General features: G+C 42.0%; 1 protein-coding gene across 8 annotated transcripts in view; it reads right to left on the bottom strand.

Annotated features, from left to right (window-relative positions):
* The window catches only part of RASA2 (RAS p21 protein activator 2), a 123,331-nt gene extending 99,301 nt beyond the window's left edge, over positions 1-24,030 (bottom strand). For 2 of the 8 annotated variants that reach the window (XR_006283576.1, XR_006283575.1), the window contains exons 1-2: positions 23,685-23,904; positions 3,558-3,675 (exon numbers count right to left, since the gene is read on the bottom strand). Coding sequence is in view for 4 of the 8 variants with exons in the window: in XM_037908738.2 (XP_037764666.1) it covers positions 3,558-3,675; positions 23,685-23,748 (182 nt within the window). In the remaining 4 variants the exon portion in view is untranslated. Of the gene's footprint in view, positions 1-3,557; positions 3,676-16,809; positions 16,890-23,684 lie in introns of all 8 variants that reach the window. The other 6 variants (XR_006283577.1, XM_043521911.1, XM_037908739.2 and 3 more) reach the window with 5 other exon arrangements.

The raw sequence follows: 24,030 nt of genomic DNA on the forward strand, positions 1-24,030 counted from the left end.
CGGCAGCTTCAGCACTCCTGCAGCAGCTGTGTTCTCTGTGTCTTTGTTACCATCAGGAGTGTTGTCAGATTAAAAGAAAAAAAACAAAACACTACAGCTTGTGGAAAGTGGTGCCAGTATTCAGTGCCATTGTCCTATTCTCAGTTTCATTCAACCAAGCAATTTCCTCATCCCTTGCAGGACATACTTACATGGTTGGAACAGTGACTGGTGCCATGCACAAGCACTCCGAAGCAGAAGTGTCATTAGGCATGTCTTGTTTAAAACTGCAGGGGAGCAAGGGAAGGCAGTTCTAAATCTTAACTTTTGCTTTTTGTTGTGATCAAAATGGCAGTAGCTGTGTTTTATTTCTAGCTGCTGCCATTACAGGCTTACAGGGTTCTCCCTCCACACCCACAGAACACCTGAGCGAGATAAGGAGAAGAGAGGATGCAGGATTACATGTTCAGTGAGATCCTGCAAGCCAAGGCTGCATCAGACCATGAATTGAGGGTCTGGAGACTGACTACTGCAGACTGTATGGAAAAGGAAAGAGTGGACAGGAGAAAGGTCCAGGAGTTGGAGATGCAACATGACATAATGGGGGTTCTCCATCAGAAAATACAAATACTGCATACTCTTGTAGACCTACGGCTTCAGGAGTCCCAGGCTTGCCTCCCTTTGCAGTCCATGGAAAATTCCAATATAGCACCTTCCGACCATCTCCACACCCCTCAACTTTGCATGTGGCATCAGGGGCCACATCCTTAACGCTCACTCCACCCCAGGGGATATTAAGGCCAACCACAGCTTCATATACACTGACCTATGAGAGTCACAGTTTATGTATATGTAGCTAAAATGGACATGAATGTTTCTTTTCCTTCTTTAATCTTTGTTCAATGTGTGTGTTACGGTGTTAATATAATTGCTTTTAACTTGCAGAGTATTTTTGATCTGGTTGTTACTCAGTAAAAACCTCTATTGTTAGGGAAATAAATTCGCTATTATTAGTTCCCAACATATGCTACAGAATAGCTGGTAGTATTGAAATCACCCACTTATTTGAGATTGTATACTTGTGATACAATTCATGGGACCAGTGAGAAACAGTATAAGTCATAAATGTACATAAAGCACCCCAAAATTAACAGGCGCATTGTCAGTGTTACAGTCACAGATGCGTACTAAGCACCATACACTTCCTAACAGGCCCCCCAAACTGCAGAGCCAGGTAAAGTACAGTACATCATAACACATTACCACGGCTTGCTGTTAAAGTGCTCTTTCAAAGCATCCCTGAGTTCTTCTGATAGCCGTTGTATCTGGCTGTTCAAACTCATGCAGCTGCTCCACCTCCATCCCAGCAGCAACTTTTCCTATTTTGCTTTACAGATACTATGCAGACACAAAAGGCAGGTATAACCATTGGGGATATATTTCTCACTGAGATTTGATCTTGAAAGCAAACAATGCCAGTGCCCCTTCAACCTTCTAAAAGCACATTCAATTGTCATTCCGCACATGCGGAGATAGTCATTGAATCTGTCCTTGGTGCTGAGGTGACTTGTGTACAGCTTCATGAGCCACGAGAGCCAGGCTAGGCTGGGTTCCCCAGAAGCACTACTGGCATTTCAACATCGCCAATGGTAATTTGTCAGGAGAGCAAGTCTCCACCTGTAGCTTTCTGAACAGTCCTGTGTTCTTAAAAAGACCAGTGCCATGAACCTTCCCTTACCAGCCAACACTGATGTCAGTGAAACATCCCCAGTGATCCATGAGCACTTACATTATCTTAAAAAAATAGCCCTTTCTGTTTATGTACTCTGTGGAAAGGCAGTTTGGTGCCAAAAATATGGCTGTGTGTGTCATCTATTACTTCACCGCAGTTTGGGAACCCCATGGCTACAAACCCATCCATTATGACCTGCACACTACAGAGACAGTCCTGTGTAGCAGGAGATAATTAATGGCCCTACACTCTTGTATGACAACGAACCCCAAGGTGGATTTTCCAACTCCAAAATTATTACGTCCTGACTGGTAGCAATCCAGTGTTGCTAGTTTCTAAAGTACAATTGCCACTTCCTTCTTAGCGGTCAGTGCAGCTCACTTTCGTGTCCCTGCAGTAGAGGGCTGGGTGAGCTCAGCACACAAATCCAAGAACGTGGTCTTGAAGCCGCATGTGGCCTGTGAAGCTAAAAGTTCTGCAGCCACTACTTGTCATCCCAAGCCTGCATTATGATGCAAACCCACCAGTCAGGGCACGTATCTCGGGCCCAGAAGGAGTGCTCCACTGTTCGCAGGTGCTCCATGAATTCCACCAACAATCATGAATTGGTTCTTGCTTTGTCCCACAGCAATCTGACCTCTAGGAAATTGTCATGTTCCCCGTGACTCTTCTTGCAGCTCTCCAAATACTGGATGATTGTGTGTCCTATGCTTTCAATACTCAGGACAATAGTGCAGGCTCCATGCTTCTGTGAGAAATGGCAGACGGTGACAAGCCCTTCGCAGCTTTGTGGGATTTTCAAAATACATGTGAAAATTATTGGACAGAGATGGTATTATGGGATGGAGAAAGCTGCATGATGGGGACTTGACCCCATAGTCCTTGTCACCCTTGCATGACTGGTTTCTGCCCCACCATGCATTGCCAAAAGAGTGCACTACATGATGGCGAGTTGTACACTAGGATATCAACCCATAACGCACTACACTGTGCATCAAAACAAATGCTACTGGTGAATATGCAGAATGCTGATGAAAGAAGCCAAGTATGTATGCACACAAGCGATATACTAACCGCAGCCGCTTTATGCCAATGTAACTTGTGTCGGGAAAAGTGGCTGGTCTAGCCACTAAAGAACTATACTATGTTTGCATAAGTTACACGTCCAAGAAACAAGAATTTCAAGAGTTATATCAATATCAAATAAGGAGATATCACAAAAACTAAAGACTGAGTGGGAAAATTTGACTCCTGTACTCTAGGAACAGGTTCTGCAGGATTCAGACACCAAAGTAGAATTCTAATAAAAGGCTGAATAATGAATACAGAAGGCAGAAATAGTAAATTGTATAAGAGACCAAAGAACAAGTGCAACCCTCTTTCCCTTGAAAATATCCAGAATGAGAAGAACGTTCAGTTGACCAAAAGAAGTTGGTTGTGCAATGATTTTCAGTATATATTAAGCATTTATTTATTTTAAATACTATATGCGTAGTGCTTTTGAACTAGTTGTTTTCATTTTAGTTACTCTCAAGATTTACAAGTCAGGCAGTTTTGTCCAGATTGCAGCCCTCAACTCCCATTAAAAAAAAAAAAACAATACACCACACAGACACAGTAGATGGGATACTACTCAGCAAACAAGAAGAATGAAAAACAGAGGTAGGCAAATATTTTGTATTATGGAGAGAAGAGGTGGTACGTAAGAACTACAATTTAAAAAACAAAACACAAACAAACAAAAAAATACTACACAACCACCACCACAACCCACAAGACAAGCTATCCATTTCGCGCAATGCTAAAGTTACTTCACAGAAACGTAAGTCTAAAAACGTAGATGTACCTTAAAGACTTCTCAACCACCTGTGTACGAAAAACTTCTTCTTGGTCCAAGTTTATGGTACAGAAACAGTCTCTCATTTTGTTGGGTCCAGAGTATGGCACTAAATTTTTGGCTTCACCTGTTAATAAGCAATGAAGTAATTTTAAACTGAGGGAAAAAAAAAAAAGGTTACCAGCCACTAAAATCTTAGACTTACCATTTGTAACACTCTACCCCTGAGCAGCACCCTGGAACCTCCATATTCACCACTGTCATAATTATATATTTTGTACAAAATATGCCTTTGTACAAAGTCTTTTTTTAAAAAAAGTCTTGATCTGAAAAAAAAAAGTCATCTAATATCTTGGTGGATTGTATGTACTATCATTATATGTGAAGTTATGAAGTTTTGCTATGTGTGTGATTACTGAAATATGTTGTGACGTTGGGAACAACCACAACCAGCCTTTCAGGGACAACAATGGAGTAGCCAGACAGCGGTTAATGGCTCAGCTTATCAATACCTATCAAGGAAAGAATTCACTATTCCAGGAACAGTGTACAATGGAGACTTCTCAGAGAGAACACGTAGACAATGGAGACTTGACCAAAGGGGAATTGACTGACCCCCCCATGTCATAGCAAAAGGTCTTTCCAGTAAGCTGGAAGAAACTATAAAAGAAAGAGAGAGGGGAAGTGACATCATCACTGGGCCTCACGCCCTCCACCACACAACACCTGGAAACACATCTGGAGGAAAAAGACTTTGAACTGCGGGAGGGTGGTCCCGTGCTGGAAGACAATCCCAGCCTGTGTATTGAGGATCTGTGACCTTTTTGTCCTATCTGTCAGGGTGAGAATTTGTTCTTGTTTCTTAAGTAACCAACTCTGATTTCTATGCCTGCTCCTTATAATCACTTTAAAAAAATAAATCTATCTTTCCGTAGTTAATAAATCTGTTTTATATTTAACCTAAAACAGTGTGTTTTGGTTGAAATGCTTGGAAATCTCAGCTCAGTTTACAAAAGCTAGTGATGTGTCCTCTTCACATGAAGGGAGGGACAGACTGGGTAATGAACTTACACTGGCCAGCCTTCTGACCATTGCAAGACAGTATAGTTCTGGGATGCAAGGTTGGGGAGCTGGGGGGAATTGGCTGCAGCTTCTCTGTTGTCGGTTTGTGAGTGGCTGAGAAAGCATTCAAGTAATTCAGCTGGGTGCGTCCCTACCTACGGATGTCTGTGTAAGTGCAGTACCTGCAAGAGGTTTGTGGCTTGACACAACATCAGAGTGAGAGGGATACCCCACGTTGGTGGGACAGAGGGCGCTGTGGTCCCACAGTCCTGGTTTCACTCCAGAAACCCTGTCATACCATTAGACAAGTAATTTATGCAATTGATATCCAGCCATTTACAAATGTATTTTGCATCTTTCATCCAAAATGAGCACAAGATATTATACACACATGAATTACTTCACCCACTACTGTAATGGAGTTACTCTTAGATAGCACAAGGCAACTGTTTAGCAGCACATAGTAAAGCAGTTTTATTAAAAAAACTTAATATACCATACACAATCAAAGCTTATGGGGAAATTATATATAAAGAAACCAATTAACCATTCCCTACTGTTTCAAAAATTGCCAAAGAATTAATCACAAGTAGCCAAGACTTCTGTGCTCTATTTTATCCAGAAGAAGGAAACTACCAGTAAAGCACACTATACTAAAGACATGGTTCACTACTGACTCAGAAAAACAACACCACCACTGATTCATTAACACACTGATTCAATAACACCACTTCCTGCAACATCTGCACTTTCCCTAGAGAAGTCTCATCTTAGTTATGATTTGGATGCAAGTCATAAGACAAATATATGATTTGGCTGAAATGTTGACAGGGTTTTTTTTGTTGTTGTTTTTTTAAACAAACTCTCCGGTTTAAGTTGGTTCGTTATAGAAGATCTTAATCACTGAAGCGCCATTTGGTATGCAACTGTGAATAAGTTTTATTTAACAGTATCAATGTATTCTCTGTAAGAAACAATACAGTGTATTTTCCTAGCTATTGGGGGAAGAGAAAAACCAATACCTTCTGAAAGAGGGCAACAGAAAGATAAGCAAGAGAGCGAGTACCCTGGAAAGACAATAAAGGACAGGATTTTTAGAAACAGTAAGTAGTCAATGGGGTCAAAAGGTTGAAGAATTCCGTAGAGGCTCTGGGATTTGGTCAGGAAAAAGGTCACTGAAGATTTCAATAAGAGCAATTTCAGTGAAGTGGAGAGGTCATAAAAGACTTTGATTTCTGTCAATTCTCCTTATGGCTAACTGGCTTGGTTCCATTGTGGTCTATTTGTTGCTGGTTGTCTTGTCTCCCTCTTGGCACTGAAACTGTGACACCCGCCCCCCCCCCCCCCGGCCACAATAAAGTTCTTCACACCCACACATGCCCCCAAACCCTATAAACTAATCAGATTATTTTTCCTACAGACTTGAAGGAAGATAGATATTGTAATTTCTACCTATTTTACAAATCTTTGAGATACAGTCACTACTGTGATGAGGTCCACACAAGTAAAAGTGCCTACCTATACAGGGAGGGTTGGAAGATTTTGTACAGGTTATTGCTAGTCTTAGTTCAGTTGCAAGTGGACAAAATGTCTGCATCCTGAAAGACTGCAACTGGCTGTCTCGCAGTGATCACTAACTAGGAACAGAAAGTCATCTCTCCAGGTCAGGATTTAGATACAGCAATGATGGTATGTGCTTCGCCAGCCATGTAAGAATTCTGTAGCCGTCCCCAGGAATGTCAGTGACTGCTACATTGACTTTAAAAAAAGCAGACATGTCCCTGAACCTAAACCACCAAAAAGAGAAGTGTTAAGGAGTTATAAGTTTTAATAAAACTCCAAAAAGTAATACTGAACACAAGGTTACAGTCAACTGATGTGGAAAGCCCTAGAAAGCAGCATTAGGGACAGAATGTCACTTGATATACGGTTTCAGAGTAACAGCCGTGTTAGTCTGTATTCGCAAAAAGAAAAGGAGGACTTGTGGCACCTTAGAGACTAACCAATTTATTTGAGCATGAGCTTTCGTGAGCTACAGCTCACTTCATCGGATGCATACTGTGGAAATTGCAGAAGACATTATTATATACACAGACACCATGAAACAATACCTCCTCCCACCCCACTCTCCTGCTGGTAATAGCTTATCTGAAGTGATCATCAAGTTGGGCCATTTCCAGGTTCTCTCACCCTCCGCCCCCCCACAGACAAACTCACTCTCTTGCTGGTATCCAGCAAGAGAGTGAGTTTGTCTGTGGCGGGGCGGAGGGTGAGAGAACCTGGATTTGTGCTGGAAATGGCCCAACTTGATGATCACTTCAGATAAGCTATTACCAGCAGGAGAGTGGGGTGGGAGGAGGTATTGTTTCATGGTGTCTGTGTATATAATAATGTCTTCTGCAATTTCCACAGTATGCATCCGATGAAGTGAGCTGTAGCTCACGAAAGCTCATGCTCAAATAAATTGGTTAGTCTCTAAGGTGCCACAAGTCCTCCTTTTCTTTTTACTTGATATACGGTATCAATACTAACTTTTTAGAACTGTTTGAGGGGAAGAAAGATTCTCCTATGAAACTGAAACTAGTAATTCCGACACTGCCTTTACTGAGATGTGATATAAATTTTATGTAGTTTCCAATAAACATACATGCATGCGTAGATCAGTTAGAGCAAGTTATGCAGGTCATCCCTAAGTACCAATAAAAGTTTTATATAAAAAAGTCTCAATATGCCATATTATCTGAAAAATATATATATTTAAAAAATATAGATCTACATTATAGTATTATAGGCACCTTTTTTTTAAAGTACGTGGACATTTTGAAATTGCATAGAATTTTAGAGTGTTAGATGTAGCTATGCCAGAGGTAAATAAATGGGCAGAGGGCAAACAAAGGCAAAATACGTATGATTCATCACATAGCTAGTGCAACCACTCCATGCCTGGGAGGTATGTGTACATATATTTATACACACACAGAAGAATAAAAATCAAGATACGTAGGAAAATCTAATTTTTAATGGTTTTTAAGATGTATGATTTTCTTCTCTCTCTGAAAGTTTTGTACAGCTACTCATAGTAATGAAAGCAGACTGGTTTTACAATGGAGCAGGGTGCAGCAGGGGTGGGGTGGGAGACTAGGGAGTGGGTTTTTTTTTTTAAGTTAACATTTCTAAACTGGGCACACAATGCTGTACACAGGTTTTATACTCATTGGGATGACTTGCACAACTCGACTCGTGAGTAACAAAATGACACCAAACCAAAGAATAAAAAAAAATTACACCACTACATCCACATCCCACCTCACTCCCAATGAAGCACTGTATAGTACTCCCATGGATATCCAAACAGCACTTCAGAACCACTTTGCGAAAATGCTGCTTTAAGCAGTGAAATAAATGTGGGCTGCAACCTCCTGGGAGCATGAGAAAGACTAGCTGGGGTATGGTGCAAGCAGATCTCAATTATTTGCCTTAGCAACATAGGGACTGCCACACTGGATCAGACCCATGGTCCATCTAGCTCAGTATCCTCTCTCAAAACAGTGGCCAGCACCAGATATTTCACAGCGAAGTGCAAGAAATCCCACAACAGGCAAATGCGGGATAATCTGCCCTGATAAAGGTCTCATACTAATCCCTCTTAATTATGGATGATTTTAAACATAGAAGCATGAGGTTTAACATCCCTTCCAAGCTTTTTCTTAGCATTAGCTGTTATAACTCCAGATATTTTCATTATCCATGTGAGGTGTTCAACCTTTCTATGAATCTCACTAAATTTTTTGCCTTAACCACCTCACAGCTTTCATCTTTAAAGAAAGCTGAGACTTAAAAAAAAAATCTCTAGTTGTTATACTTGCAAAAGACACCCTAAAAATAAGACACACCCCAAACTTCAGAATGTGAAGCAAGCACAAGCAATACAGAGATCTTCATTCATTCAATGCATACAACTTAGGATGGCTGTGAAAGTTAAAATAGTTACCTATTTTATTGCTCAAAATATGTAAGGAAAGAAAGTATATTCTGAAGATCTACACCAGCATTTTCCAAGGATCAAATAATTAGCTTTTGGGGGATGGAGGGGATCAGAAGATGTGAGATGTGCAAAATAAGATGGGTAGTAGGCCTTTAAAGCCATATGATGAGGTTTCTACAGGGTGGGAATGCAATTGTTTTTCTGAAGGAAGGCTTTCAGAAGTTTGGGTTATACTGAGCTGAAGCGTGGTTCCATGCGGAAATGTAATTGTAAACAGGTCACTCAAATTTACATCCAAAATGCTAAATTTATCATTCACATTTGTGAAAGATACTACAATGATCCAAATAGTGAAAAATAAAATGCAGAGTATAGTAACATTTTATTTATTTTGGTTGTTTTGATTTGTCTAATATCAATTCATCAGTCAAGTTGGCCCGGTGTCTGAAATTAACTACTGAGGACAAAGAATGTGTGAAACATACTGCTTTTCTGGTGAATTTAGATTAATGTTTTTAGTGCTATATTTCACACGAATATCAAAATAAAATTGTGTCCAAACCTGCCTTTCAAAATAAGGTGCAATTTTATAATTCTCAGGAATTGAAACTTGCTTCATTGCCACCAACGTGGATTGATTTAAAATCAAGGTGACTGAAATCACCAGTTTTAATAGAAATTTAAATCAGCAAGTAGCAAACCTCGATTTAAATCCTCAATTTTAATCTTGTTTTGGATTTGTACTTTTTAGTTATTTTCTTAAAGCAAAGTTAATTCTTATTGGTTGGAAATCATTAAAATATGTTGATTTGCAGCTAACCACACATACACATGCTTATATAATTACAACCTTAAGACTAAATAAACCTATGGGGTTTTTTACATTTTTTTATTATGCTGGAAAATGGCAAATCACATTTATCGAGTGGATTTTTATTTTTTTATTCAAGATGTGTGTCAAATTACATTTGGATAGAAACTGGACTTCAATTAAAACGTACAAAAACAGCATTTTAAAACAATTAAATAAAATTACCTTAAAATATGCTAGATACATAAGAAAAAATTTATCAAGACATGTTTTATATTTAAAATTAATGACTTTATTAAACCAAAATATTCTCTGCAGTTTAGTGAATTGAACTAATAATTTTTAGTCACCATGTCCTTCAAGATTTTAGAACTAGCAGATCTCATCCTCTCACACCTAATTTTTATTCATAGATTGGAAGAGGAAAACAAGCTTTCCTACTTTTTCAATCCCCAATAAGTTTTTCAACTTTGAATGAACTACTCACTGAACTGAACTAGCTGAACAAACTGACATGAAGAAAATTCTACACCTGCAGACAAGGTTACTGCTGCCAAAATCTCGTTTAGCATTTTAACAAAACCTGACTCCAGCTGTTTTCAGCAATTGAGTGGCTAGCTTTCTTTAAAACTTCAGAAGCAAACATGTAGAGGTTGAATTTTTTTTAATTTAAAATATTTTAATAGATTTAGTACATTTAGACTTTAAAATACATTTGAAATTATGACAACCTAACTTTAATTGGTTTATTTTTAAAAAGAAAAATTTACTTTATTGAAATAAACATTTTCCTTAAAAAAAAAAAAAAAAAAAAAATAATTTTTCACCCACCCTGATAGCCACTCAAGTTTTCAGTTCAGGGAAAATACTGAATATAAAAAAAATCCAGACTAATAATGTATGCTATTATGGGCTTGCATTTTGGATAAAAGCAATATTAGGTTTTGCTCCTACACAGTACCTAAAGCTGTCCCACTTCATAATGTACTTTTTATATAAAACAGATTAAATCAAATTAAGGGAAAGCTTGGAACACTGATTAAGCAACAACTTAATTTTTACATTTAAATGTAATTCAAATTCCCCATACTAGTGACACGTTGCAAGAGTTAGTAGTACTAGCATTGTGACAAAGTATCAGAAATAACACCCCATTATCTACATATTTCCAGGATTATCACACTGTCACTCTGAAGCCTAAAATGTCTGTACAGTTAGTGAGACAAGATAGGTAAGGTAATATCTTTTATGGACCAACTTCTGTTGGTAAGAAACTTTTGAGTTTATACAGAGCTCTTCTTCTGAAGTTGCTCCAATAAAATATATTACTTTGCCTACCTTGTCTCTCTAATAGCCTGAGACCAACATGGCTACAAACACCACTGTACATGCAGACAGTTGAAGCAACGGGAACAGCTACAAAGCTGTTAGTTGAAAGCTTTTTTTGTTCAGACGATCACCAGGCTGAATCATCACTAGGTTTCATGGTCTGATACCATCCAATTTTTAATTTTTCAGCCATTTTGACTTTATAATTACAAAGTATACAGCTACAGTAAGGTATGCATTTATGCCATGCCAAGAGTCCTGGACCATAGAAGTAACACAACCAATCACCACCCTTACTCTCCAGCTAATTTGCATGCATCAATTTCGTTAGTTGCCAGAGGGAGACTCCATAGATGGTAGATTACATGGCCCAACTGCCATAGTTCTTCAAAACCACCCACCAATACCACAACCAGGACACAAAATAACCCCAAACATACCTCACAACTGCACACCCTTCATTTGCCACACACACACAACACAAATATAATGGGATTCTCTCATCTCTCTCTGTTACTCTGAAGCCTGCAATGTCTATTGAGTCAGCATGAGGAGATGGAAACAGCTACAAGCATCATTAAGAGCTCTTTTTGTTGAGAATAAGACCAGGTTCAGCCATCACTGGGCCCGACAGGAATCAGGTGGAACGTTAGAGTCCAAGGTTCTGTGGCAATTGAAATGTGACAGCTGATCAGAGAAGATGGGAACAACAGCTACGTGGGATAACAAAGTGGTTGTGCCTCCAGTCAGATGGCAACTCTGCACAAACAACGACATTGCTCCCTACAACATAGCACATAGAAACAAGAGCCCCAAAATACTAACCCTCTATATTATTTCCTGTTCACTAATACGCACTGCTTTGCACAGTGTTAGCATACTTACCATTACTGTGGTTTGTGAATGCGTTTCCTGCTATGGTGTTCGGTGCAATAGTATACAGGCACAGTGGTGTGAAGGCCTGCCATAAGTACTGGAGTTATCTGATTCCAAGCCACACAGAATTGGGCAAAAGTGAAAAGAAGTTCCCATACATACTGGTATACAGTGGCACCGTTACCAGTACCACTCTAAGCTTTGACCACAGGTTTGACCACAGAAAACACCAAGAAAGCAAGCTACCCTCACCAGCCACATAGGGTATGTCTACACTGCAATTTAACACCGGCAGCTAGCCCATGTCAGCTGACTTGGCGTGGTGGGGCTATAAACCTGCAGATCACAAACATCTACACCACAGTTTTACAGTCCTATAGCTCAAGCCCGAGTCACAGGCTAGCTGCAGGTATTTAATTGCAGTGCAGACATACCCAGAGGCTGCTAAAGAAAAAGGGAGAACACAAAGGAAAAATACATCAGATACAGGACACAGATGGTGGATTACTTGGCCAAACTGCAACATCCATGAGACAGTACATGCTTTCATCTACTAGTTCCTTAACCTGTTAGATGTAGGTATTGCAGCAAAACAACCAACAAGTCCATACTCGGCACCTAATGAGCCATCCTAGCCAAGCAGAATGATGGAATCCTTTTATCAATTGACATGCATTTGCAATGGATCAAGCAGAGGAAGATATGGATTGACTACTAAAGAATAAGACAGACTAGAATTATAAAATTACAATCAGTTTCACTCAGCAGAAAGTATTGTGGGTAGCGTACATACATGCAATGCACAATGCTTCCTCTAAACATAGCAGCTTGAATTAAAGAGATTTAAATGAATTAATATTTAAAACATAACACCTTTCATTCCAAAGAATCCAAAAGCACTGAACTACATCCACTACTGAAATGTAGTCTTGTCTGAGGTAATGCAGTGAGCCAGGCCTCAGCCAGGCTATGGCTACTGGGAAGAGAGGCAGACATGAGTCAACACAAAGATAACCGTAAAATTTATATTATTGTTCCTGCCAAATTTCTGTTTTTTCTCCCTTTTATAATATAAACAGAATAATAGTAATAATACTCGCTTAGGAAAACTATAAATCATCACAATAAAAGAAGTTTTTCCAGCAACAAACTGTCACCCCAAGAGGGAATCAACTTCTCTCCAGGACTGCAAAATCCAGCTTCACCACAGTTGTTCCACCTTCACCTATCTCTGGCTTACAATGCTCCTGTGCTTGGTCACTGCAATGATTGCACTTTTTTCTAGCAGGTCCACCTGTGAATGACAGCTCCTCACCTGGGGCGCCCAAACCATATTCTCTCTGTCAGCATCCCAGTGGTCAACTTCATCAGTCATATGCTCTGTGCCCCTCACAGCTGGGTTCCTTACACACGACACTCCACAGTGCAGCTTCCTCAGCAAATCTCCTTTTCATCCAGCGCCACCTATTTTTGCCCCCTTCTCCAACCACCTTACACCTGCTCCCTTTGGGAGGATTCTGAGCCCCTTCTCCAGCTCTAGCTGCCCTCTCATTGACTCTCCCCATCCCCCTGACAGCCTTCTATGATGCTGCACCACAGCTGAAGCAGGTGCTAGTGCCCGGGCCAGGGTTACTATACTCACACTCCATTAATGGTATATGTCCTCATGCATACCCCTACACTCAACCATTTTATATATTTAAACTATTTACATTTTACTATAATGTACATTTAGCAGATTCTATCACTCCTAGGGATCCAGTATTTCTATTCCAATCACTTCTTGAATCAATCATTTTAGAGGGATCCCAAGATTTGATCTCACAGATTGCCTGGGGATTTGCAGCATCGTCCCCGTCTCCGATACAACGCTGTTTTTGCTTATAGGAGTCTCCCATGGTATCAAAACACATTGGTCTATTAGAACCCCACATAACTCTCTTCATCAAGAGTGTGACCCTGCCTCTCATGCACAGTCTCAGGGTTGTGAGTTGCCACTTTCACTGGGATATTTACTTCAAACCTTCAAGATTTCAGCAGGTTCTTGTTTGTGTCTTTAGTCACTTGCTCATTAGGATCCATTCACATTTTGTATTCAGGTAAATTTGCTTAGGGGATATCAGTCTCAGTATATGGCTCGGGCATCCATCTGTTATCTAACTTTCCACCCGTTGTGTGTTTCAACCAGACTCTTTCTCCATTTATCAAGGACTCTGCACTGGGTGGTATATCATAGTACCCTTTTTGTTGGGCCTTAGCTTTTCCCATATTCTATTCCACTTGGGTTCTTGCCATATTCATTTGTTAATATGTCTGAGTATGTGATCATCATAAAGGATGTTCCACTGCCTCAACCCCTAATTCTATGCCCATCAGCAACCTTCAATGTCTACTGAAGATCAAATAGTAGAGGACTGTAACCTGTACAGCAATATGCTGAATTATTATAGATATAAATTAACTCAGGTAATAACTTCAGCCTCTGCTCTCTGTTCCTGCTGCAGACCGTGAATCATTCCAATTATAATCTGATTAATTTTTTTCACACATTTGTCTGCGGATAATATGCGGTTTTCATTTTATGACTGCCATAAAGTATCCAACCACTCACCACACAAAGGGCCAGCTTCCTCTAGGACACAACTGACTTCCTCCACTAACTCCGCAATATTAACAGCCTCCCTCAGAACAGTCCTTACTACCATGGATGTTACTTCCCTATAGACCAACATCCCTCACAATGATGGCATAGCTTCCTGCCTCAAATATTTACAAGACACTGGACAACCTTCAGATATCCACCCCAACCACATCCATTTCATCCTCACCCAAACTCATCCATTTCATCCTCACCCACAGCAAACTTACATTCAACAACACACACTTTTTCCAAACCATGGGAACAGCCACGGGAACGAGGACAGCTACCCAATACACCAACCTCTTCATAGGCTACCTTGAAGAATTACTGGACAAAATGCACCATGAAACCAATTATATACCTGAGACACATGGATAGTATTTTCATCCTCTGGACAGACTGCTTAAACTCAATCATAGATTTCCACTACAACTGCCACAAGCACCACCCATCCATTAAACTCTCTCTGGTATGCTCCCACCTTAGCATCAACTTTCTGGACACCACAATCAGCTTCAACAATGGAACCCTACACACAACCATATACAAGAAACTCATGGCTCACTGCACCTACCTTTACAGGTCCAATAACCACCCCAATCTACATCCAGATACTCAGGGTATGTCTTCACCAGCAACGTTAAAATGCTGTAGTCACAGCACCAGCGCAAGGAGAGAGCTCTCCCAGCACTGTGTCAAACAAAAAACAAAAAACACACACTACCCCCAAGAGGGGAGTGGCTCCCAGCGGTGGTGCATGGTCTACACTGCCACTTCACAGCGCTGAAACTTGCAGCACTCAGGGAGGGTGTTTTTTCACGGCTCAGAGAGAAATTTGCGGCGCTGTAAAGCGTCAATGTAGACAAGGCCTCAGATACCACAGAATATGCTCTCAGGAGCAAGTCCAAGATATACATCTTAACGCGCTTATAACTGCATTGACCAAACAAGGACACTCTACCAGAACAGTAAATCACGTCACAGAATAGGCCACCCAAATACCCCAAAAGAACTTGCTTCAGAACAGAAATAAAACCCCCTCTGAACACACATCCCTAGATGTTGCCTACCACCCCACACTGGAACCTATACTGGGCATCAAACAACTACAACCCATGCTCGATGGGGACCCAATCCTGAACCCCTTCTTCGAGCCTTAAAAAAAAACAAAAAAAAACCCCCCAACCTTTCTAAGTTCATCATCAGAAGCAAGCTTCCCACAGACTACGACACCAACTCAAAGGGGCACCAGACCCTGCCTGAACAAATATAAAACCTGCAAACATATTTCCAATGCTACAATGATCAACACCCCCCACCATCTTTCAAAATCCATGGGTCCTACACATGCCTATCACAACATGCGGTATACCTCATCCAGTGCACTAAATCCAGAAATAATTATGTGGGGAAACCATATAATCACTACACTCATATATGAGCTCACACAGGAAAATGATAAAAGACAAAAACACCTTATCATCTGTGGGTGAACACTTTTCACAAAGCAATCACTCTATATCTGACCTACTAGTTATCCTCAAAGGAACTCTGCACAGCATTTTCAAAAGTTGAGCCTGAGAGCTTAAATTCATTACTCTGCTAAACACCAAAAACCATGGACTAAACAGGGACACTGGATTTATAGCTTATTACTAATACCAATTAGTATTACTAATACAAATTAATCACAAATATTTTTAGTAAAAGTCATTGACAGGTCACGGGCAAGAAATAAAAAATCACGGCCCATGACCTGTCCATGACTTATGCCATAAATACCCGATTGAATCTTAGGAGGGAGGCGCTGTGGGCGGGGGGGAGAAAAGGGGGAGAACCACGGCACCAGCTGCAGGGCAAGCCTGGGGGCTGCTCCGGCCGCTGCCAGGGAGGGGAGGAGACCAGGCTGGGGTGGGGTGTCAGCTGCTGCTCCAGCCGGAGCCCAGAAGTCTACACAGCAACGAAACAGCCCCGCAGCCCAACCCCCATGAAGCTGAGTCAGCTGGCCTAGGCCAACCGCAGGTGTCTTGCTGCTGTGTAGTCACATCCTCTCTCCCGAACAGAAGATATCACCTCACCCATCTTGCCTCTCTAATAAAGCGTACAAAGTTCTTTAACAACTGGGACTCAAACCCAGCTCCCTGACTCTCAACACTTCTGTTGTGTATCCATAAAGCCTTGCAAAATATATTCAGAAGGCCTGGGGTATACTTTGAGAAGACAAATCCTTCATGGGAACCTCCACCACAAACTTCAGTCATGATAAGCACATATGTAACTCCATCCCCGCCATATTCCAATTTTAAATGATCTAATCCTACCAATTCCAACAGACCATTGCTATCAATAGGATGCAAGGAAGCTATCAGAACTATCAACTTTATTTTTCAGGTTGCAAGTTTCACAGTTCTGACACCACTGTATGATTTCTTCCTTCATCCTAATCCAAAAGAAACTTTCTTAATGGTCTATTGGAATTGGTAGCAGTGGGTATCTGATGCACATAGGTTGGGAAGATATCTTGGAGTCCGAGGAACAGGTTGGGGAAGTAGGACACCTGCAGACAAGAGATCCAGGATGGTGGGATACATCTCTACACCTGGACGAAGGACACAGACTTGGGAATGCCTTCAGCACCTGCAGAGCAGATAGAAAGATCAGTACAATTGATTAAGAAACATGAAGCAGCTCTCTCACAACATCATCTGGATTTTTGGTGTGTCACCCAGATACAGCACACCATACCCTCTGGGATACATCCTCCAATTAGGGAACGATTTTGACCAACTGCTCCAAGATGTCTTCCCAACCTATATGCATCAGATGCCCAATCACCTGATTTCTGTATAGTGTCATAGGTCTGACCCCATAATTCAGAATCTTAACTGGTACTAATTCTTTTTTCACTGTGAAAAGACTTTTTGCCACTATGGCATCTCCTTCTTTACCCAAAGAAGGCTTCTGTAAAGCAATACAATCTAACCCTGTAGACCAGCTTTTGTTTTACAAATTTGAATGGTTTCAGTATTTGGGTGCTGCTTAATGGGATACAAATATTCTATTCTCACTTTCCCCATACTGACCGGCAAAATTTTGCTAACTTGGTATATGTCTAATTATATTTTTTGTTTTGATGAGGGAAGCTGCTAACCCCGATCCTTTAATACTTGCAACACTCCTTGTAACAATATTGCAGTAGATTGATACCAATGATTACTGGGAGTAAACAATCACTGTTGACATTAGTACCGAAAAAACACACACAAAAACTTGGTCTCGTATTTACTAGTTCCAATTTGAATTTCAGCTTCTATATAGCCAACACGTGGCCTAGCCAAACCATTTCTGGCTACCAATTTCACCCTGTTCCTGCTAGTCAACAACCAATTGAGAGTCCAATGTTTCCTAAAACATTAGCTGTATAAGGTGGTAACTTGAGACTCAACATCCAGCAAGCCTATGTTTCTATCCCATTATTCTTAACCAACACAGTCGGACAGCTCCCCATAGCAGTAGCCTACCCTTTCAGTCATTCAGGTCTATTCTCTGTCTTCCCGAGACCTGACACCCTCCCTTGCTGAGACATTGTGTTTCAAGACATGGCATTAGAATTTTGAGACATGCACCTCCTTTCTATAGGTCTCACTTCACTGCATCTTCTGCAAATAGGGCTGCCATCATCTTCAAACTTATCTGTTATCCTATGCCCATTCTGACTCCCTGGGGCCTGCATTTCTATTGTCTAGGTGCCAGGAGCTCCTGTTTCAACATATGAGACTCTATTTGAATTTCTCTCCCTATGTGAAGGAGTGCTTTCTTCAAATCCTCTATATCCCTTTTAAAATTTTCCTCTGAAAAAGTATCTTCCATTCCAGAATTACCATCCTCTGATTTCTGGCTAGCCTGCATCACACAGTGCCCACCATTTCCAGGGCACAAGGCAATGACACATTTGTATCCATGCTGTGGACATACTTCAACGGTCCTGTGTGGTTCTCTATGTCCCAGAAGTTTTATAGCATCCTTAAAGTCTAGAAGGAAATTTCTGGATCCTTAGTTATAGTTCCCTCCATCAAGTATCATTATACAGTCCCTCAACAAATTTGCCCTTCAGCATTTTATTAGTATCTTGGACTTCATGTAGTTCTATCTTTTCTATTGCTTGCAAAGTCTCTTGTAATTCCAACGTGTATTCCCTTACACTTTCTGCTGGACTCTGGACTGTGCAGAACAACCTCTGCTTCAGCTTTGACAAGGTATGAATGTCAAACATACAGCCTAGCCTTCCAAATACCTGTTCTATAGTCCCTTTTATATTTTCTGGCCATGTCCGCACTTCCCTTTTAGCTGCATCCTCTAATTGCCCAAGCAGAATCTCTATTTTCTGTCTTTCTGGCAGTTCATGCAATCTGAGCATCAGCTGAAGCACTGTCTTAAATTCCCTAATAGTCTCCTCTAGAAAAAAAATCTAGGCAACAAGGATGCGCCAATGAAATATAGCATGGTTAGGGGTGTCTGTATGAATTGCCCTCCTGTCGACCTTTCCTCTGCGTTACCCTGTGACTGACTCCTGTTGTTCCAAGATGATTATCTCCTGTTTTGAATTCTTCCTATCCTGTTCATGATGCCAACTGCAGTGACCCGGGCCTCAGCTAGGCTATGCCAACTGTGAAGACAGGCAGACACAAACTAATACAATGGAGATTTCCTTTATAAAGTTTGAAATTTAAGGTTAACACAGAAATTTGGAAGGAACAACAACATAATGTAAACAAAAGAGTAACGATACAATATAAACATTCAGTACTCACTTGGTAACTTAGAGTTTGTTTTCCTATCACAATAAAAAGTTTTTCCAACACACTATCATCCCAACTCGTCCTCTCCCTGGTTGCAAAGTCCAGCTTCACCCCAGTTATCCCGCCTTCACCTCTTTCCAGCTTACAATGCTCCTTCCACATGGCAATGACCACACCTCTTTCCATCAGGTTCACCTGCAAACAGCTCTTCTCTCAAAGGGCTACACCTATTGACCCAGATTCCCAAACTGTATTCCCTGTATTCTGTGAATCCTGCAGACAAGTCATAATACTGACTTTATTTGCCATGTAAATGACTGCCATCAAATTCAGTTCCTGTGGGGTGAATTAAGAACATATGGTCTGAGAGGAAACAAACTCATTCCAACACCAATCTTAAGGAATTTCACATATTACTTTCTAATCATCAAATACATGTGAGAGGTAATTGGATTTGGAGGAGAAATATCCTCAAGTCTTCCATGGCGTAAAGCCCTTCTAACTATGGTGTTATTAGCTGCAGGTAAAATCTGGAGGGTAATCATCAGGAATAAGATGATTTCAGAGCAGCAGCCGTGTTAGTCTGTGTCAGCAAAAAGAAAAGGAGAACTTGTGGCACCTCAGAGACTAACAAATTTGTTACTCTCTAAGGTGCCACAAGTCCTCCTTTTCTTTTCATCAGGAATAAATATATTGGTTTCAATAAAATAAAAGCCACTCTCTGCTTTCCATCCCACAAAGACTCAAAAGTGATCTTATGAGGGTCAAGATAATTAAACACTTAAATGCTTTTCCATTTCGCATCCTTGCCAGGACTGGGGAAACTGGACACCATTAAATTAGGCTTGAATAAAGACTGGGAGTGGATGGGTCATTACACAAAGTAAAACTATTTCTCCATGTTTATTTTTCCCCCATACTGTTCCTCACACATTCTTGTCAACTGCTGGAAATGGCCCATCTTGATTATCACTACAAAAAGTTTCTCTCTCTCCCCTGCTGGTAATAGCTCACCTTAACTGATCGCTCTCGTTACAGTGTGTATGGTAACACCCATCGTTTCATGTTCTCTGTGCATATAAAATCGTCCTACTGTATTTTCCACTGCACGCATCAGATGAAGTGGGCTGTAGCTCACGAAAGCTTATGCTCAAATAAATGTGTTAGTCTCTAAGATGCCACAAGTACTCCAGTTCTTTTTTTGGTGGTACCAAAGTATCACAAGAAAAAGCTGTTTTTGCTTTACTTCTGAACCAATTTACATACACCTGAAATCGAGAGAAAAATTCTAAAACCTAACCAAACCTTGAGATTTTGCCTCTTGAGCATGCAAAACTAGGCAACAGCCTTTCAGTAATACTATCTCCTCCCTTTTTTCCTCACCCTCCCCAATCACACAGGACACTGTCCTATCCTCACGACCTGGTCTTCCATTGACAAAGATCAAATTCAGACTTTAATATCAAGTTTGAGAATGCACTTGGGTTCTTTTAAAGTATGTTTTTTACTCAAAATATAATTTAATGGGAAATTCAACCTAATTATATCTTTTTTTTTTTAAATTACATCTTTCCTGACTTAAAAATTTGACAATAAATGATCTCTCAAATATTTACTGGAAAAAAAAAAATCAGTTAAACTGCCAAGATATCACAATTTATGTTTCTGTATTACAACTAATTAACAGAATGAAATACAGAAATCAAAAGCTAAGAGAAGGGTCTACCCCATATGGTGCTTACAAACCATGGAGATGCATATATCATATCACAGAATCATAGGACTGAAAGGGACCTCGAGAGGTCATCTAGTCCAGTTCCCTGCACTCATGGCAGGACTAAATATTATCTAGACCTGTGGTTCTCAAACTAGGGGCACCGCTTGTTCAGGGAAAGCCCCTGGCGGGCCGGGCCGGTTTGTTTACCTGCCGCATCCACAGGTTCAGCTGATCGCGGCTCCCACTGGCCGCGGGTTCACCGCTCCAGGCCAATGGGGACTGCGGGAAGCAGCACGGGCCGAGGGATGTGCTGGCCGCCATTCCCGCAGCCCCCATTGGCCTGGAGCAGTGAACCGCGGCCAGTGGGAGCCGCGATCGGCCGAACCTGCGGACGCGGCAGGTAAACAAACTGGCCCGGCCCGCCAGTGGCTTTCCCCGAACAAGCGGCGCCCCTAGTCTGAGAACCACTGATCTAGACCATCCCTGACAGGTGTTTGTGGAATCTCTATCACTGGTGATTTTAAAAGCAGGTTAGACAACCTCCCTAGGCAATTTATTCCACTACTTAACCATCCTGACAGTTCGGAAGTTTTTCCTAATGTCCAACCTAAACCTCCTTTGCTGCAACTTAAGCCCATTGCTTCTTGTCCTATCCTCACAGGTTAAGAACAATACATTTTTCTCCCGCCTCCTTGTAACAACCTTTTATGTCCCCTCTCAGTCTTCTCTTTTCCAGACTAAACAAACCCAGTTTTTCATTCTTCCCTCATAGATCATGTTTTCTAGACCTTTAATCATTTTTGTTGCTCTTCTCTGGACTTTCTCCAATTTGTCCACAATTTTTCTAAATGGTGTGTGCAATTCTGGGCGCCAATACTCCAGTTGAAGCCTAATCAGCACGGAGTAGAGCGGAAGAATTATTTCTTGTGAATATATAAAACCCCTAAACAGATCAAATAAATCAAGAAACCTCTGTGTAATTACAGTTCTAGCCCTCTACATGCATCTTTTAAATACATAAAAATAAGTTTTGTAAAGAAAAGTGAATTTTAATACAGTATAACATTTTCCCTGGGGAAAAAAATCAAATAATTTTGCAGAATTGGATGTTATATTGAAGAATTCTTCTCTAAATTTGTTTGTATTTTACCATTTGAGTTAACACTGATAAATCCAGACATATTTATAACAGATCCTTAATTCTACTCCATTGCCAATTATATTGCATTTCACTCTCATGAATTACTTTATGAAAAAGATTGATTAAATGCGTGAGAAAGGAAATAAATGGGTTACATTTGAGTTGTATGAATGCATTTTGATAACCCTTCAGGAAGCCACCACACATCCTGTTTCTCTTAGCTGCTTTGAAGTCCTTGTCAGTCGCATCACACATTATCGTCTCCCTCTTCTTCCCCTCCCCCCCTTACCCCCCACCCATAGGCAATGTCTTAGGACATTCATCATTTGGTTTTCCAGGTTACTGAACTTATGCATTTTTAGCTATGACAGTCCTTCCTCACCCACCAACAAAAATCAGACTCACTCTTTTTCTCTCTCTATCCCCTCCCACCCCACATTAACACAAGTTACTGTTTCCAGAGTAGCCTTGTACCAACTTCCTGCTACATCAATAATTTCGCAAGATTTGCTTGACAAATAGACTCTTATGCCTAGGGTTTTGTGGAGCTGAGTTTTTGTTTGTTGGCATAAAAAAAAATGCTTCACTGAAACATGCACTCATTGCAGCATCTCAACTGCTCAACAGCACCCTCAACTACATGTCCATTTCCTCTGCATGTGTCATTTCTGCTCCCAATAACTAATTCTTGGCCCTCAAACAGAAACCCATTCCTCCCAGGAACAACTTACACAGTGCCAATTGACTATGCATGTGTCAGTCATGCACCTCGTCACCAAGTCCCTCTGAACTGCATACAGGGCCTTACCCCAATAACTCACTCACTCCCTCCCTCCCTCTTACTACCAGCTTCCTCTGCACATATCCACCCAGCTCGCAGCCTCAATAACTCCTTTGCCAGAGATACATCCAGACAGCAACCCATCCCAACACTTACTCCACCACCTCCCGAAGGAAACGCTGATCTCCTACTCATGCTTGCCATACCTTCCAACACACTCAGAGGCCTCCACCCATACCCAGAGTGAACCCCAGTACCACCCCCATCCACACCCACCCTGCCCCCACATTCTCAAGCCCTCCACTCATACCCCTGTACAACCCCCATACATGCCCACACAACCCCATGTCCTCTACCTATACCCCAGTGCCACCCCACCCATACCCCCCAAACCCAAGAGCCCATAACCCATAGCTCCCACATACACCCAGACCACCCCAACCCCACAGAGCTGCCCGTGCTCATGCTCACCCTTCACACCCCAGAGGCCTCCCCACCTCACACACCCATGCCACCCTAACCCCACAGAGCTGCCTGTGCCCATGCCTACCCCGAGGCCTCCACACCTCACACACACACCCGTGCCCACACCCACAGAGCTGCCCGTATCCATGTCCACCCCGCACAGCTGCCTATCCCCTACCGTACCTAGTTAGCACCTCCATTAAGATACCAGTTGCCTGTAGCCCTCACACCCCTTGTCCTCCGGAGCAGAGCAAAAGCCGCCCACCCCGAGACGCCTCCTCTCCCCCTTCGCAGCCACCGCCGCCCCACATGCCGGGGCAGGAGCCGGCCCCAAGAGGCAGGAAGAGGGCGCGGACAGAAGGGAAACCGGGGAGAAAGGACAGCTCCCGCACGGGGAGGAACGAGGGAGGGAGCTCCAAGGCAGCAGAGGTGACTCAGTGCGGCAGCCCAGAGCAGAAAAGCCCCCTTGGTGGCCGTGCCGGGCCGGCCCCTCCCCAGGCCCTGCTCCCCTCCCGACTCTCTCACTCACAGATCTTCCCCCGCAGGTTCTGGAGCACTCGGACCCCTTCGCCGTCACCATCCTCGGCCGCCATAGTGCCGCCGCTGCCACCTGCGCTGCGCACTAGCAAGGAGGAGAGAAGAGGAGGAGCAGGAGGCGGCTCCCCGTCCCCTCTACGGCCCTCTCCCTAGTGCGACAGGGAGCGGAGGCCCCAGCAGGCGGCACCTCGCCGCGCCGCCCCGCCGACTCCGCCCGCTTCTGCCATTGGACAGCAGAGCGGCAGACACATACGCATTTCCTTCTCTCGCGCGGGCGATTCAGCCCTGCTGAAGCCGCTGCCCTTTTGATGCCGGGGTGGGGCAGTTCCTGTCTCCTC

The sequence above is a fragment of the Chelonia mydas genome, chromosome 9 (genome assembly GCF_015237465.2).
Source record: "Chelonia mydas isolate rCheMyd1 chromosome 9, rCheMyd1.pri.v2, whole genome shotgun sequence".
Lineage (NCBI taxonomy): Eukaryota > Metazoa > Chordata > Testudines > Cheloniidae > Chelonia > Chelonia mydas.